Raw genomic sequence first — 15,895 nt, 5'->3', positions numbered from 1 at the left:
CATTTCCCTTTAAAAGGCAATAAACCTCACCAGAAACAAAAATAAACACAAAATTTGCTCTCCAAAAAAATGAGGAAGGGAGGAAAAGAGAAAACAATGTGGCCCAGTCGTCCATCATGAAAGCCTGACTTGGTGACAGCTGGCTTAGCAGAATGGTGTCACAGGTGGACAGTGGAGGCTGTGTCATGCCCAGACCCACCAGCTCCTGCCCAGGCACGATGCCCTGGAGGTGAACAGGAGGTGAAAAGTACAAAGTGCTTGGCCAGCAGAGAAGGCACCCTGCTTCTTCCCAGGGGTGTCCAACCTTTTGGCTTCCCTGAGCCACATTAGAAGAAGAATTAGGTCGGGCATGGTGGCTCATGCTTGTAATCCTAGCACTTTGGGAGGCTGAGGTGAGTGGATCACATGGTCAGGAGTTGGAGACCAGCCTGGCCAACACAGTGAAACCCCATCTCTATGAAAAATACAAACATTAGCCAGGCATGGTGGCATGTGCCTGTAATCCCAGCTACTCAGGAGGTTGAGGCAGGAGAATTGCTTCAACCCAGGAGGGAGAGGTTGCGGTGAGCCGAGATCATGCCACTGCACTCCAGCCTGGGTGATGAAAATAAGATTCCATCTCAAAAAAAAGAACAACAAGAAGAACTGTCTTGGGCCACGCATAAAGTACATTAACACTAACGAGAGCTGATGAGTTATGTAAAAAAGAAATCACAAAAATAATCTCAGAATGTTTGATGGGACTTTACGGATTGGTGTTGGGCCGCATTCAAAGCCATCCTGGGCTACATGTGGCCCGCAGACCGCGGGTTGGACAAGCTTGTTCTAAGCCATGATGAAGAGGACTGAACACTCACTGGAGGTTCTAAAATTGGACAAAAACATTCCCCAAAGTGGAACCCAAAGAGAGGACGTTTTTCTCAAAAACTCACAAGACCTCAAAGTAATATTGGGCACAATGGTTAGAAAGTCTCCGAGGGTCTCAGTTTCAAAGATAATTTTGATGAACACAAAATCCTCAGTTGTAAGAAAATAAACCCAGGGCTCTGGGGGGCTTCTTCCAGATCCCCGAAGACCTCGCTGCTCAGCCCAGCCCTGCTGTGAGCTTGACTCACCCGTCGGAGCCTGGCCTGGAAGGGGTGCTGTCGGATGAGAGGGAAGAGACAGAGGCCACGGACAGAGGCCGGGATGAGGAAGGCATCGTGAAGGACCGCACCATGGACCGGGGGCGGCTGCCTCTTCTATCGTCCAGACTTGAGGGCTGAGTGAGAAAGAGAGAGAGAGAGAAGGAGACTTGTTTGATGCCTGTGCCTGCCATGGCCAGTCTCCTGAGACAGAGCGGTCTTAGCAGCATGGGATCTAGACCACCGTCCTCCAGACTTCTATAAACAGTGCCTGTTCTTGTTCTGAGTGGAAGACAAAAACAATGATTATTTTGGAGTCTTTTCAAACCTTACCCAATACTGTGAAAGTATCAGAAAGAACCTTCTTAGTCTTTTAATACTTAATGCAGTTTTCTCTACAAAGACCACAATGCATCAACACATTCCAAAGTCACAGCAGAAAATGTGCAGACCAGAAAATGTAGAGTAATGCCTAGAAAGTGTTTAAAGAGTCTTTAGATCCTTATGTGAATTGTGTACGTCTCCGCGTGCCGACAGCCTATACAGATCCTCAAAATGCATGACTCCGTACTGACTGACCTCCTCTAGATAAAAGTAAGGTGCACTTGCTGCTTAATTACAGGTAAGTTTCTGCAAGTGACTGACGCAATGGAGTAGATGAAATCACAGCCGAAGTTGCTACAGCTTCTCCCACTTGCTAGGTAGTGAAGTAGTGACGCCTTGTGCCCCAACACCAAAAATAAAGATCTCTAGATGGACTTTTCCATCTTCTTGACATATTACTGAAACAAGTGTCCTTGAAATACAGCATGTGTCAACATCTAATTAGCTAGAAAGCTCTAGTGTACCTGCACCCCGAGCCAGATGCTGGCACATCTGGGACTGCAGCTGCCACACAAGCACTTTCCTTTAACCTGAGGATGTGGAAACTAAATTCCTGTAGGGCACTTCCTCCCTGTGTGGCGCTGACCTCCCCACCATGCAATCCCCCTGCCCATTCAGCCAATCAACTACACAAGACCCCTGTGGACCGTGGTTCCAGCCCTCCGAGGCAAGAAGCGGTAGATTACGGGTAATGTTACTGTAACACCACTTCCTCATCTGAAAAGTAGGCCTTTTTCTTAACTACGTGATCCCAAATAAAACAACATTTGATGTGTAAATGATCTCTTTAATAATAAAAAGTTCAAAATTGTAAAAGGGCAGGAGTTGGTACACATTATCTGTAACGCAGTGGTCTGCAACCTTTTTGGCACCAGGGTTTCATGGAGGACAGTTTTTCCACAGACCGGCAGGGGATGGTTTCAGGATGAAACTGTTCCACCTCAGATCATCAGGCATTCGCTTCGCATAAGGAGCATGCCACCTAGATCCCTCACATGCACAGTTCACAATAGTGTTCGTGCTCTCATTAGAATCTAGTGCCACTGCTGATCTGACAGGAGGCGGAGCTCAGGCAGTAATGTTCTCGCCTCCTGCTGTGGAGTCCAGTTCCTAACAGGCCACAGGCTGGTACTAGTCCACTGCCTGGAGGCTGGGTCCCCCTGCTGCAAAGGACCAGGTAAGTATTTTAGGCTTGCAGGACATATGGTCTCTGTGAAAACTATCGCACTCTGCCACGACAGCACAAAAGCAGCCACAGACAACACAGAAATGAGTGAGCATGGTCGCCTGCCAATAAGACTTTATTTACAACACGAGACTTGGGGCCACAGTTTGCTGACCACTGGGTCTGAACAACATGCAGCTGGGATTTGCCAGCAGAGAAGAGCTGGTCAGTCTTGGACTTGCACCAACAATGGTGCCAGGGGATAGCTCCATGGAGATGTCCATTATAATTATTCTGCCTTTAGATGAAACTAGAAGGAATATGTGTGGGAAGTAGAAAAGCTCCTTTCTAAGGTTTCCTTTTTTGTTAAAGAATAAATGTGCTAATAACTTTGTTAAGCCCTCCCTATCCTATGTAGCTGTTAGACATGCCATGCTTATAGGCACAGAGTACATTCTATGTCCTTGTACTTTAACCAAGATATCTGTGCTGGACGTGCTCACAGGCATGTCTCAGCTCTCTGTTGCTTTTACCTGTTTAGAAGTTTAAGTTACTAGTGAGTCAGGTTTTAGTTTAGACTGTGAGGTCTGGCTCCAGCCAATGGAGATCAGACACAGCAGTAAGGATGACCCCCAAATGCTTAAGGAATACATTTATCTGTCTTCCTTTATTCATTGTACTCCTGTGGCAAGATTCCTGGCGAGAGTCCCCTTCCTGCAGTCCAGGAAGTAAAAACTGCGTTGCTGAAAGATCCTTTGTCTCAGTGCTGATTTTTCTTTGTGGCACCGGGCACCTATTTTCATCTATTTCCAACAAAATCGTTACTTAGGGATTATCCCCAATTGTGAAAACCTTACCCTATAAATAATCTAGAGACTCAAGTCTACATAATATCCTCTTCTCAGCCTTCCTGAAACACAGCCAGAGGGCAAGCCAAGGCCTCACTCTCTGGAGTGCTTCTCCCGTACATCCTCTCAGCTGGGTCCTGGGGCCCTGTTTTGTGTCCTCACTATTCCTGAAGATCCTGAGGAAGAATCCTGTTTGCTACTTTAGGTCTACCCTGGCTGCCTCACCTCCCACCGCCAGCACCATCCACCCACCTCGGCCACTGCATCTTCTCTCTGGCATCTAGGAGGGGCTTGAAACCTCCTTACATTTTGAATGGGACGTGCTGATGCTCTCTCTCTTTCAAAATCCACACCATCACTTGCCATTTCTTCCACAGCAGCAGCTTCTTGCAGACAAGCTCAGAGGTGCAAAAGCCAAGGCCATCATCCTGTTTCTGAACCCACCGCTCAGGCCGTCCCACCCACCTATCCCACTGTGGCTCCCTTCCTGCCCCTCCCTGGAAGCGGCTCTGCCTTGACTTCAACACGATCCTTTCTAGCTACAGGTGGAAGGAAGAAGGGAAGAGAGCCAGCATGCTCATACTCAGGGGATTTCCATGGCTTGGAGGATGCAGCCTGTGAGGACATTCCACGGTCTACCAGGCAGGTGGAGAAGCCGCACACATATAGTGGTAAAAAAAAACTTGACCTGTGACATTTGGGTGGGCCCCGAGCACTGGGAGCCCCATTTCAGGATGTCCAGTATGTCGGCTTCCATGTCTCTGTGATAAAAGGATCTTTACAGCAGCCATGAGGACGTGGGCACTGAGTGAGTGGTGCCCGGGAGGGAGCCAGTCAGGGACCAGGGGGTGGAGACCCAGTGAGGACAACCTTATGGCAGCTCCTGGAAGGCCCAGAAAGCAGTCCCTGGTCCCCGACCTCCCACCACCAAGGGCTGGGGATGCCCCTTGGAAGGTGACCTTGAGTCTTGGTCATCTTGGTTGAGATATGTGAGTATGGATTGCAATGGATAAAGGAAGGGGGGTGGCAGGAGGATGGTTCCCACCACGAAGGAACAGAGGCCACTCTTGGGGTCCCACATTTGCAGGGTGCTCCATGGGTGTGACTGTCCCTGGGTACAAGGGTGGCTTCCACTGAGCAGCCTGCCTTACAATTCCTTCTTGACTGAGCAAAGTCATCAGAGGTCAGGGCTTTCCTTTTGTTTTCATTTGATTCAATTAGAGTCTCACCCAGTTCTGAGAGGTGTGACTCCAGGGCCAGACACTGTGAGAAGGACTGGTGGGTAGGAGTTGGGGATACTAGAACTAGGCTAGAATTAAGGCCCTGGCCCCAGTGGTGTGACCTTCCATAAAACCCAGAGCCATTCGGAGCCTCAGCTTCCTCCTGAGCATAAAGGGAGTAGTCCTCCCTGCCCAGAGGGCCAGTGTCAGGATTAAATGAAATGATACCAGGGACGCCCACAGGGCTCATGACCCTGATGGCTGCTGCCGTCCTCACTGCCTGAGCAAACACTCATTCCAGTTCCCTTACCAAGAGCGACCCTCTAGCCCTGCCCAATGACCCTGAGTTTTATGTCGCTGTCTCCCAGCTGAGCAGTAACATCCCACCTTGAGCCAGCCACAGGCGCTTACTGCCCATGGTCTTGGATAGGAATGGGCTGGGATGGGTGGATTGGTCGAACTTAATCACAGGGACTGGTGCTGTACCAGGACGGGAGTGGAGAGTGAGAAGCAGGCACACTTCATCATGATCTGGACTGTCCCTTTCCAAATGCTACGCAAATGCCAACTACAGCCTGGAAACTCACAGAGGGTGACATATTGTCCCTTGCAGAGGGTAGGTAGGGGAGAAGGGGCTGGGTGGGGACAGGAGATGGGCAGGCCCAGCAGGGAGGGTGCAAGTGTGGCCTGGGAACCTTGGTCACCACTCAGAGGCCACAAGACTGAAGGACACAGCTGCATGACCAGCTCTGCATCTGAAACAGAGCCCTGGCCCCTGGCTGTTCCTGTAGGCCATGTCACACTGCTTCTCCTCCCCAGGGACTCCAGCACATGGAACAGGTGATGCTTAATGCTCCTGCTGAGGAGGGGTTATCAGCTCCACCTCCCCATCAACACCCCTCCCATGGATCCCAGTTAAGAGAACCAGTGGGATGGGTCCTTGGCAACTGTGGAAGCAGGGTGGGAGAGAGAAATCCTGGAAGCTAGGGGAGCAGGTCAGGGGCCAGTTGTGATGGCAAAGATGGTGGGGTGAATCCCAGCACCACCAGGGGATACCATGGCTAGAACTAGCTTGAGGAGGAAGGGTGACTCCTGGGTCTCTTCTGGGTCTAGGTGGCCAGTGGGTGATTATGACAGTAGCTGGGGAAGCGAGAAGGGGATGATGGCATGTTGGGCTTATGGCTCTCCATGGTGGTTGGAGTGATGAGGAGGACGGGAGTGGAGAGAGTGCAGAACCAGGAACAGTTTTCCTGCTCCTAACCGGACTTGAAAAGGTAGATGAACATTTGGTGAGAAACTTAAAGCTCTTTTTCACAAGCCTGAAGGCCAACACACATGCCTCCTGCACAGTGTGGGCCAGTGAAGGCACAGGGGTGAATGCTGAATGTGGCAGGTGCTCACGGGCTCATCCGCAGGGTCCTGGAGAAGCTGAGCTGCTGAGCTGTCATCTAGGTAATGGCAGCTCCTGGGAGCCCCAGGACTGGAAAGATGAAAGCCAAGGTGGAGTGGCAGAGGGGCCTGGGTATTCAGAAGTCAGAGGGCGTCCACATCTTCTCTTTCTATGGCTTAAGCTGGCTCAGAAAAATTGACAAAATGGTTTATGTCCTTTCTATGCATTTAAAAAAAATTTTTTAAAGCCATCTTTTTGCAAACCAGGTGACACTAGATTGCTTTTCAAAGTATTGTGAGATGCTTATACGTTTCTAAAGTAGATAAGATGGGAAAGGCATATTCTAGATTGCTTTTTATTGCCACATTTCTCAGGGAAGGACAGGAGGACCTGCCAGTCCCCTTGCCTGCTCAAAGGATGCTTGCAGAGCCTGCTGTTGGGGTCAAAGGATGGAGCAGGACTCTGCAAGGCAGGTCTGGGGAACAAAGTATCCCAGGGTGGAAAATGCAACCTTCATTCTGTTTCTGGATTCCCCTCACACCCTAAGTCTCCCAGTGGGGTGCCCTAGCTGCCGCTACAGAGAAGGGTGGGGAGCTTGGTGGAGATGGTGCTGCCTCATGCTGTGCTGGAAATAAGCTCCAGCCAAAGACACACAGCATCCCAGTGCACACAGCACCTACCTGCCTGCCCTTTCTGTCTCCACCTGTGCCCAAAGCAAGCACGCCCAGAAATCACGAACCATGGCAGAGAAGGGATGTGCAGGATGTCTGGTGAGCTAGACAGCTTTCTGTGATTTTGAAACATACACTAAATGATTGAGAACACAGGGAGCTTTTCACTTAGGAGAAAATGACAAGATTTCACAAGTGTTTGCTTCTTAGAATTAACACCGGCATCAACTTTGAAAGAGATGCCCTGTGACGCACTCTGAAATGCTTCTTGCCACTCAGCTCTGAATGCAATGAGTTGCGGGCTCTGAAGCTATCAAGCACTACTCCAGCATTCTGACTTGCACAAAGGGTCCTCCAGCACAGCTTGGAAGAAGAGCACCCTGATTTCCAAGCCTGTTCACCTGCAGCAGCTCCCACTAGGCTGTGAGCTCCAGGCTCCCACCTGCTGAGTTTTCAACCTCAGAGTAGCAGCTGTGTTATGCTGGCTTTGTTGGGTTCAAGCCCTGCTGGGCCTGGGACCCCCTCACATGATGGACACCAGGCCCTGGGCTTGGAGGCACTGAGGTTCAGCCATGCCTGGCCGAGGTGGGCAGACTGGGAAAGCCTGCAGTCTGATCAAAACCAAATTACCTTCTCTTAGCAGGTCTCATATGCACTTCCTACCATGTGGGCAAGAGGCAGAGCAGCTCTGTGGTGCCAAATGTTAGCTCCTGGAGTAGGGGCTGAAAGCACAGACTCTGGGTCTGCCATGTGCTAGGGTGTGACCTAGTTACCTTCCCGTGTCCGTTTCCTTCACTATAAAATGGGGGTGACTGCAGTGCCTGCTTCACAGAGCATGAGGCGGATTAAGCAACTGAGTCTCTCTACGGCACTTAGAAAGGTCCCTTGCACCTGGGAAGCACTAAATTTGTGTTTGCTTATTGAGATCAATGTGCGAAAGAAAAGAGCGTTCAATGTAGAGTAGCTGAGAACTTCAGGGACTGGTGGACAGGTGGCCATGGGACAAGAGAAAACCAGAATGGCACACTCCACTCGACACCTGGTCTTGAAGGAGCAGAGAAAAGTGCTGTGTATTATGGGGAGAAGCAGCATGACTTCCCACAGCTCGCTTCCTTTTGCAGGGGAGCTGAAGCCCTGTGCACAGCCCCTCAGTGCCAGCAGGCACGGCATTCCAGTAGACAGAAGAGGGCTCCCTACTTCTCTTTACCACATTGCCCTTCATCCCCAAACAATGGGGAGTGGGAACCCTTTGCTGGGCCTAATGTCTCAGAGTCCACCAGCAGGCAGGGCAGGCCCAGCAAAGCTCCCAGAGACTGAGGAAAGATGGGAGCACCACTCGGAACGCACAGCAGGGCAGCACTCTGACTGACTCAGGGCGCCTGGCTTTGCCCCCTCATCTGCCAAGGCACGGCTCCTGGGGATGGTCACAAGTGGGCTATAAGACTTGAAAGGCAAGGCTTTTGCATCATTAAAACTCACAAGCTGCTCTCCACCCTGCTCCTGACGCCAGCCGCTGCTCAGAAACCTTCCATAAACTCATTGCAAAAGCTCTGTTCTGCCCTTGGTCCGGAGTAGAGCCTCCTGCCCCGGCCAGGCATCCCTCGTTCTTGGAGGCTGGGTGCCTTTCCATCTCCACTCTGTTTTCTCTTCTGCCCAAAGCATCACTGGCCCCTGGCCTGTCATTCAAACTCCTGCATCTCAGCCTTTGTTGAGGGAGGCCTTTCCCCAGGCAGTGTTGGCCTGATCTCCTCCCCTGACCATATCTGGCTTACCCTCCTTGGTTTAGATCAATAGGTGAATCTTTGCTGATAAGTTCACACTCCAGATGTTCATCACGTCTCCCCTGGTGGCCAAGAGCCTCCGATTTCAACCTTGGGTGGGGCCATCATGGGGGCTGTTGCCCTGTGGATGACCGAACCCTTTGCGTGTGTTATATGGCTACAGGTGTGCACTGTCAACCAGCCAAGCCACCTGGGCCGCTGTGAGATTTCTCCATTGCTCTGTAACAATAAGGCTGGACTGTGTTCACAGCAGGTAGGGGGCATTTGGCAATCAAGGAAACTCATGAATGTTTATTCACCCTGGCATTTCCAACCTCCTTATTGAAAGAGAAGTTGCTGGGTTGCTGGTAGACAGACTGCCCAAGGGGGCTGAGCCCCCTCACATCCCACTTCCTAAGCAGGCGCCGTGCGCACACGTGAGTTCCTCTGCTCTGGGAGCCTGTCCCAGTTCGACGGTGGGATGCCCAGACAGCCGCTCTTCGGCAACACAACCCCCTTACCAGGATTCGGACGCCGTACTGTTTCTCCACTTTCTCCTTCAGCTGCTTGAAACAGGCTTCCATCCTCTCATGGAATGGCCTCAGTGCCTCCGTGACTTTGTCTCCGTGAATTCTTATCCCTTCGGCCAAAAATGGAATCTGAAAAACGTAGAGGTTGACATTCCTTATTTCTTGGATGATGGTCTAGGAAGAGCAACGGCACACCTGGGGAAAGCGGAACTGTGCGAAATGATCCGCTTTTGTTTCCAAATCAAACCAGCTGATTCAATTCACCAGCAGGCACGTTACCCCAAAGACCAAAATGGTTACACGGAAACCATTCGTGCTCTGAACTGATTGCGTCCAGCTCGGTGTGCCCTACACCACGGCTACGCAATTCATTCCCCAGAATAGACTTATCTGTGCTTTTCACTTGAGTTTGGGAAGAGCTGTACCTTGAATTTGTTTAGATCTAACTTCTTCTATTAGCAAAGGGTCATGGCCGAGTGCAAACATTTTTTAGCTAAGAATATTGCCTTTACGAGAACCCTATTCCAAATTCCAAACCTAATTATATGTGATCTATAGTCCTGAAAAATATTCCTTTTTTGGAAGGGAAAACCAAATTCATTCTTCTTTAAAACTAAAAATAATCACTTCTCTACCGACACTGCTGTCACAAAATATCCATGCCAACACTTCACTTCCGAGAGTGGAGATGCAGCTGACCTTTAAAAACGTTATAAGAGAGACATTTTCATTCTCCCAGCTGCAGAGACCCACCGGAGTTGCTGCTGTTGGGGGTGGGAAAAGGAAAAGTCTCCCCTTCTGTCCCTGGTCTCTGCTTCCCCCCAGGGGCTTGGACTCAGTTAGACATCCTTCCATGTAATCAAGCTAAGAGGCTTCCTCTCAATAATTTATAATTAAATCAAAATACTGATTAAAAACAGATTTTCCTAATAGGACAGAACACCAATCTAAATGAGCAGATTTATTGGTATGAACGATAATAAGTACACAATTGAATTTCATGTGAGCAAATTCAAGAAATCTTATCAAGATGAATCAACGCATCAAATGTATTTGGTTGCCATTTATAGCACGCAGCTGTTGCCTCTCTTGGTGCTCCAGGAAAGGAGGGAGTAGTAGTGCTCTCCCGCGTTCTCAGCCCTCCTAGCCTGCTTGGAGCCTGCGCCGACATAAATGTTTGTTTTGCTGACAGTTGGGCCCAAACCCAAGGCACGCGTCAGTTTACCCCTTTCTGGTCAGTCATTGCTGAAAGGACAGCATGCAGGTGAGATTTCAAAATACATGGGATTTTTTAAATATCCCTATGAATTGCTTGTGCAGATGGCAGCTTCCCCAGGGCTAGCTGCAGTTTACTCAGGGCCAGCGGTAGAAAATGCTCACTGTCAGCCTTCTGCTTCCTGAGTCCCGTCTTGGGGATGACGCACGCCGACTGGGACAAGTTTTGGCGGGATGTCGAAAGTGTTGTGTCTCTCTCTGGCTTGCCCTTTGCAAGGATGTGTAGAGTCCCTGTCACAAGGTGAAAGCACAGCCGCCCTACATACCAAAAGCATTTCTGATGTAGGATGGGCCTTTCTCAAACTACAAAATGTAATCTAGTTTCTGAGTTTTGTTGTTGGTGATGTTGATGGTGCTGTGATAAAACTCCTGATTGGTCAGATTCTTTCTATCAAGGAAGCTACTTGCCAGGTGAGAGTTAAGACCATTTGGCTTAGGTCAATGATGCTGCTTGAACTGCAATTTGAGAGGTGAAATTTAAAAGGTGTGAGAATTCATCACTCTCAACAGTTCCTGACATTGACTGGAAATAACCTTGTTATAGGATGGGATCGGTCTCTTGTTATACGTCTCCTACGGGCTGAACTGCAGGTGTGATTCTAAATGAAAGAAGATAAGAAGATGCCCTGAGTAAACACATTCCAGCGCTCAAGGCACTTAATACACAAATAGACCGAGGCTCCGAAGTGGTCTCTGGGACCTTTTTTTTTGAGATGTAGTTTCGCTCTTGTTACCCAGGCTGGAGTGCAATGGCGCAATCTTGGCTCACCACAACCTCTGCCTCTGGGTTCAGGCGATTCTCCTGCCTCAGCCTCCTGAGTAGCTGGGATTACAGGCATGTTCCACCATGCCCAGCTAATTTTTTTGTATTTTTAGTAGAGATGGGGTTTCACCATGTTGACCAGGATGGTCCCGATCTCTTGACCTCGTGATCCATCTGCCTCGGCCTCCCAAAGTGCTGGGATTACAGGCGTGAGCCACCGCGCCTGGCCTCTGGGACCCACTCTAGCTCAGTGGGTTCCACTCTAGCTAAGCATCAGAGACTCTCAGGCAAATTCCTGAATCCCAGTTCTGGAGCCCTGATTTGCTATGGGCAGATCTCAGGAATCTGCATTCCTAGAGTTTCTCAGAGCCCAGAGACTGGAGAGGACTATCCCTAAGTCACATCTCTAGTTGATCAAAGCAAGCCTGCAGCCTGCTCCATAAAGGTGCCCTCCTGATGGGCCATATTTGAAGTTTGCTCCTGTCTGTCCCCTGCACAGATTCATGCCCTGAAAGCAGCACAGAGCATTTGGAAGCCCTGCTCAGGGCTCCAGGAGCACCGCCCCTGGACACAACTGTCATGCTTGTCATCAGCTGGGGATGATGGTTGAGTTCAGCCTTTCATCTTTGTACATTTCAAAAGAGAAATATGTACACATCACAGTAGTTTAATATGAGACTGTATGGATTTATCTCTGGATACTCGGCAGGGATGCTCCACAATGACAGCTGTGTATGGGGAAAGATGCAGTGCTGCCTGAGAAAGTGACTCATGACCTGGTGCCAGCTGCCAACCTAGAAGAGGCGCCACGCAGTGTGCACCCTGACTGCAACCTCCCACCCAGCAAGGAGCAGGTCAGCCCATCCTCTGCTTCCGAGTCAGCAAGCAGGGCTGAGGAGGAGCTGCCTGGGACTTATTAACCAACCTTCAGAAACCATTTTAGGTATCAGAGATGTGCTTTTTGTATACTGGTGATGTAAACTCTGCACACGTGTCCTGGGCTCCCAGGAGAAAAACCTCGCTCTGCCCTGATAGAGTTTCAGAAAAAAAATAAACCAAATGAACTAATAAACAAAAAAAGAACAAAGCATTCTGATGAACTCAAACTTCTTATTTTTCATGAACGTATGACTTAGTTGCCAATACTGAGACACAGGTTTTCCAAACATTTGCAAATGAAAGCAAAATCACAGGTAATGTTTTGAATATGCATTTTCATCACTTTGATTTAATGAAGCTACTAGAAAACTGATTCTTTCTTTTAACTTTCCTGTGACCTGCTTTAAAATTCATACTTTAATATAGTTATTAGAAATGATGACATACTGCTGACATAAAGCTGCTCTCTGGGGAACAAATTATTTTCCTCTGTAGGACTTGAAACTCTTAAAATCCAATTTGCTGTAAAAGCTTACAGGAAAAAAAAAAATCAATAGAACTTTTGCAGACCAAACTAGTTTTTGTACAGCAATGGTTTTATAGCCTGCAGAGGAATTTCGAATTTTGTACCCCTTAGTACAAAATCTACAACATCTAAAATGGAGGCACTCAAACTTTTAAACTCTCTTTCACCTTTTTAGTTACTGAGGGAGACTGTCTACATAAGGCTCACATTCCGTGTGAAGAAACCACAGTTGGCCAACGACGTCCCTTTCAGCCACACTCTGAGGACTTTTAAAATTCGAAATGCAGGGCTGGGCACTGTGGCTCACACCTGTAATCCCAGCACTTTGGGAGGCCAAGGCGGGTGGATCACGAGGTCAAGAGATCGAGACCATCTTGGTCAACATGGTGAAACCCCGTCTCTAACTAAAAATACAAAAAATTAGCTGGGCATGGTGGTGCGCGCCTGTAATCCCAGCTACTCAGGAGGCTGAGGCAGGAGAATTGCCTGAACCCAGGAGGCATCGAGGTTGCGGTGAGCCGAGATCGCGCCATTGCACTCCAGCCTGGGTAACAAGAGCAAAACTCCGTCTCAAAAAAAAAAATAATAATAATCAAAATGCAGACAGATTTGTGACAAAGTCTGATTTCTTCCCTTTTAATATAGTTTTTGTTTATATGTGCATATCAAAACTTCTCACTCACTAAAATTATTATTTAAAAGACAAAATAACAGGTCTTGTTGAGGGGTCAAAGAAGGTGGAATCATGCATTACTGCTGGTGGAAATGTAAAATGGTGCTGTGACCATACAGGAGTTTGGCAGTTTTGCAAAAATGAAACAGCGTACCACATGAGCCAGCAATTCTAAATTTGGGTATATACCCCAAACTATGGAAGTATGGAAAGCAGGGACTTGTGCAGGTATTTGTACACCCACGATCATAGCAGTATTACTCACACTAGCCAAAAGGTAGAAGCGACCCACATGATCCTCAACAGATACATGGAGAAACAAGTTGTGGTCTCTCCCTATGATGGAGTATGATTCAGCCTTAAAAAGGAATGAAGTTCTGACACATGCTACAACATGGATGAACCTGGAAGACATTGTGCTGAGAGAAACAAGCCAGACACAGAATCATGTACAAACAGTACATGATTCCACTCATATAAGGTATCTAGAGTAGGCAAATTCATAGAGACACCAAGTAGAATCGTGGTTCCCGGGGCTGAGTGCAGGGAGGAATGGGGAAGTTGGTGGAGCGCTGCAAGATGACAAGGCTCCGGAGATGGGTGGTCGGAGCAGGTCGTACGACAATGTGAATGTACTTACTGCCTCTGAACTGGGCACTTAAACATGGCTGAGATGGGAAATTTTATATGTATTTTATCACAATTATTTATAATATATACATAATATATATTATATTTATATTGCAACATAAGTACTTAGAATTATAAAAATCCAACCTGTCCTATACATCTAAAAACAAATTGAAGAGGACTCATACCTTGGCTCACAACCGAAGCTCAGCCTTGCTCCACTCTGAGACGTCTCGTTGGCCGATGTGCTGATGACAGAGTGGCCACTGAGAAGAGGCCCTGCTGGGGTGCCAGAATTAAAACTCTCACAGAGGCCTGGTGCAGTGGCTCATGCCTGTAATCCCAACACTGTGGGAGGCCAAGATAGGTGGATCACCTGAGGTCAGGAGTTCAAGACCAGCCTGGCCCACATAGCAAAACCCCATCTGTACTACAAATACAAAAAAATTAGCCGGGCATGGAGCTGAACTGTAGTCCCAGCTACTGGAAAGGCTAAGGCAGGGGAATCACTTGAACCCCAGAGGAGGTGCGATACTTTATCTCAAAAACAAACAAAGTGCTCACGGTGATGTCTTGTAAGAGGAACGGCCTTGCCCTGTTTTTGTTTTTTTTGAGATGGAGTTTCACTCATGTTAGCCAGGCTGGAGTGCAATGTTGCTCACTGCAACCTCCACTTCCTGGGTTCAAGCGATTCTTTTGCCTCAGCCTCCCAAATAGCTGGGATTACAGGTGTGCGCCACCATACCCGGCTGATTTTGTATCGTGCCCTGTTCTGGACTAGGGGCAGATCAACTGTACGGCATCTCCGGGCCTCAACTGGGAGCCCGGGACCCCAGCTTAGCAACGTGACCTGGGCTATGACACCTGGCGCAAGCCCAAGCAGGCCTTTGCCCTCACCTCCCTCAACTCACTTTATACAGTGTGGTGAGACGATCTCGGGACAGCACCCTCCTCACCTCTCACATGAGAAAAGGAGGCTTAAGAAGCAGTGGCATAAAGCAGCAGAGCAGGCAGGTGCCGGTCAAGCTCTTGTGAGGACTGGCTCTTGACAACCCCACACTTTCAGGCTCAGGAAGGCTCTGAGAGGTGCAGACGCATCTGCTCGGTCCTGACACTGAACCCAAGGCACCCTCCAGAGTCTGCCCTTTCAAGATGATGGCCCTCTAGGAAAAGCTCCAGAGGCCTCAGGAGCATGAGTACAACAGTGAAATGGCATGCATGATTCCAGCTGGGAAAACACGAAGGAGGACGCGCACCACCGCCAGAGGTGCATGGAGAACCGGGAGAGGATGCACTGCGGCTTCGGACCTACAGGCATTTCACAGGGGCTGCACCGGCCCCAGCGCCTTTCCTGGCACAGGCTAGAGCTCAAGGCTTCATGGCTCTGAGCTCTCCTCGATGTTCTATCAATACAGACAGAGAGTCTTCCAGCAGCCAGCAGAATTGAACAAGGGGAGGAAAGAGACCTTGTTCATTTGCAAGAGATAATTTTCTGGGTGTTCAAATTCATGACTGTAGCCCAGGAGCTGCGTTGATCATGACAGCAGTGGGCGGGTTCACCCAGGGACAATCCCAGTCACGTGCACCATGACTGCAGCCCAGAGGCCTCCATGCTGGCAGGTTGTGTGCTCAGCCTAGGCCCTCCTGGCTTTTCTTCCCTCCAGCCACACAGGGGTCTCGCTGGACACCTTACCTGCCAGGCAATCAGGTCCTTGAGCTTCTCGATCTTTTCACGGGCCTCAGGGTGCTCCTGCAGGTACCGGTCTGTAAAGAATGCCTGGTGGGACAGGGAGAGTTGCTCAGTGCACCTGCTCAGCAACAGGGTTTTACACACTTACTGTGTGCCAGGCCCTGAGAATACAGCTGTGCATAAAACAGACCCACAGGGAGCTCACTCCAGACCCGGGGTCACACTCTCCACAGCACCCAGGACAAAATGTCTCATAAGGCCAAACACGGTAAGTGGAGCTGACAGGCTATCCACAGCAGCAACCCTGGTTCTGGGGGTCCAGGAAGGCCATGGCTGACCTGGTGGCTCAGTCCTGCTGGGTGGCAGT

General features: G+C 49.3%; 1 protein-coding gene across 4 annotated transcripts in view; it reads right to left on the bottom strand.

Moving 5' to 3' along the window:
- The window catches only part of DOCK1 (dedicator of cytokinesis 1), a 543,687-nt gene that overhangs the window by 17,992 nt on the left and 509,800 nt on the right, over positions 1-15,895 (bottom strand). For all 4 annotated transcript variants that reach the window (XM_035269471.3, XM_035269473.3, XM_035269472.3 and 1 more), the window contains exons 46-48: positions 15,532-15,615; positions 9,084-9,221; positions 1,116-1,261 (exon numbers count right to left, since the gene is read on the bottom strand). In XM_035269471.3, the coding sequence (XP_035125362.1) occupies positions 1,116-1,261; positions 9,084-9,221; positions 15,532-15,615 (368 nt within the window). The remainder of the gene's footprint in view (positions 1-1,115; positions 1,262-9,083; positions 9,222-15,531; positions 15,616-15,895) is intronic.

The sequence above is a fragment of the Callithrix jacchus genome, chromosome 12, assembly GCF_049354715.1.
Source record: "Callithrix jacchus isolate 240 chromosome 12, calJac240_pri, whole genome shotgun sequence".
NCBI classification, from domain to species: domain Eukaryota; kingdom Metazoa; phylum Chordata; class Mammalia; order Primates; family Cebidae; genus Callithrix; species Callithrix jacchus.
Note: the sequence above shows the minus strand (reverse complement) of the source record. Positions and strands in the feature narration are given on the sequence as shown.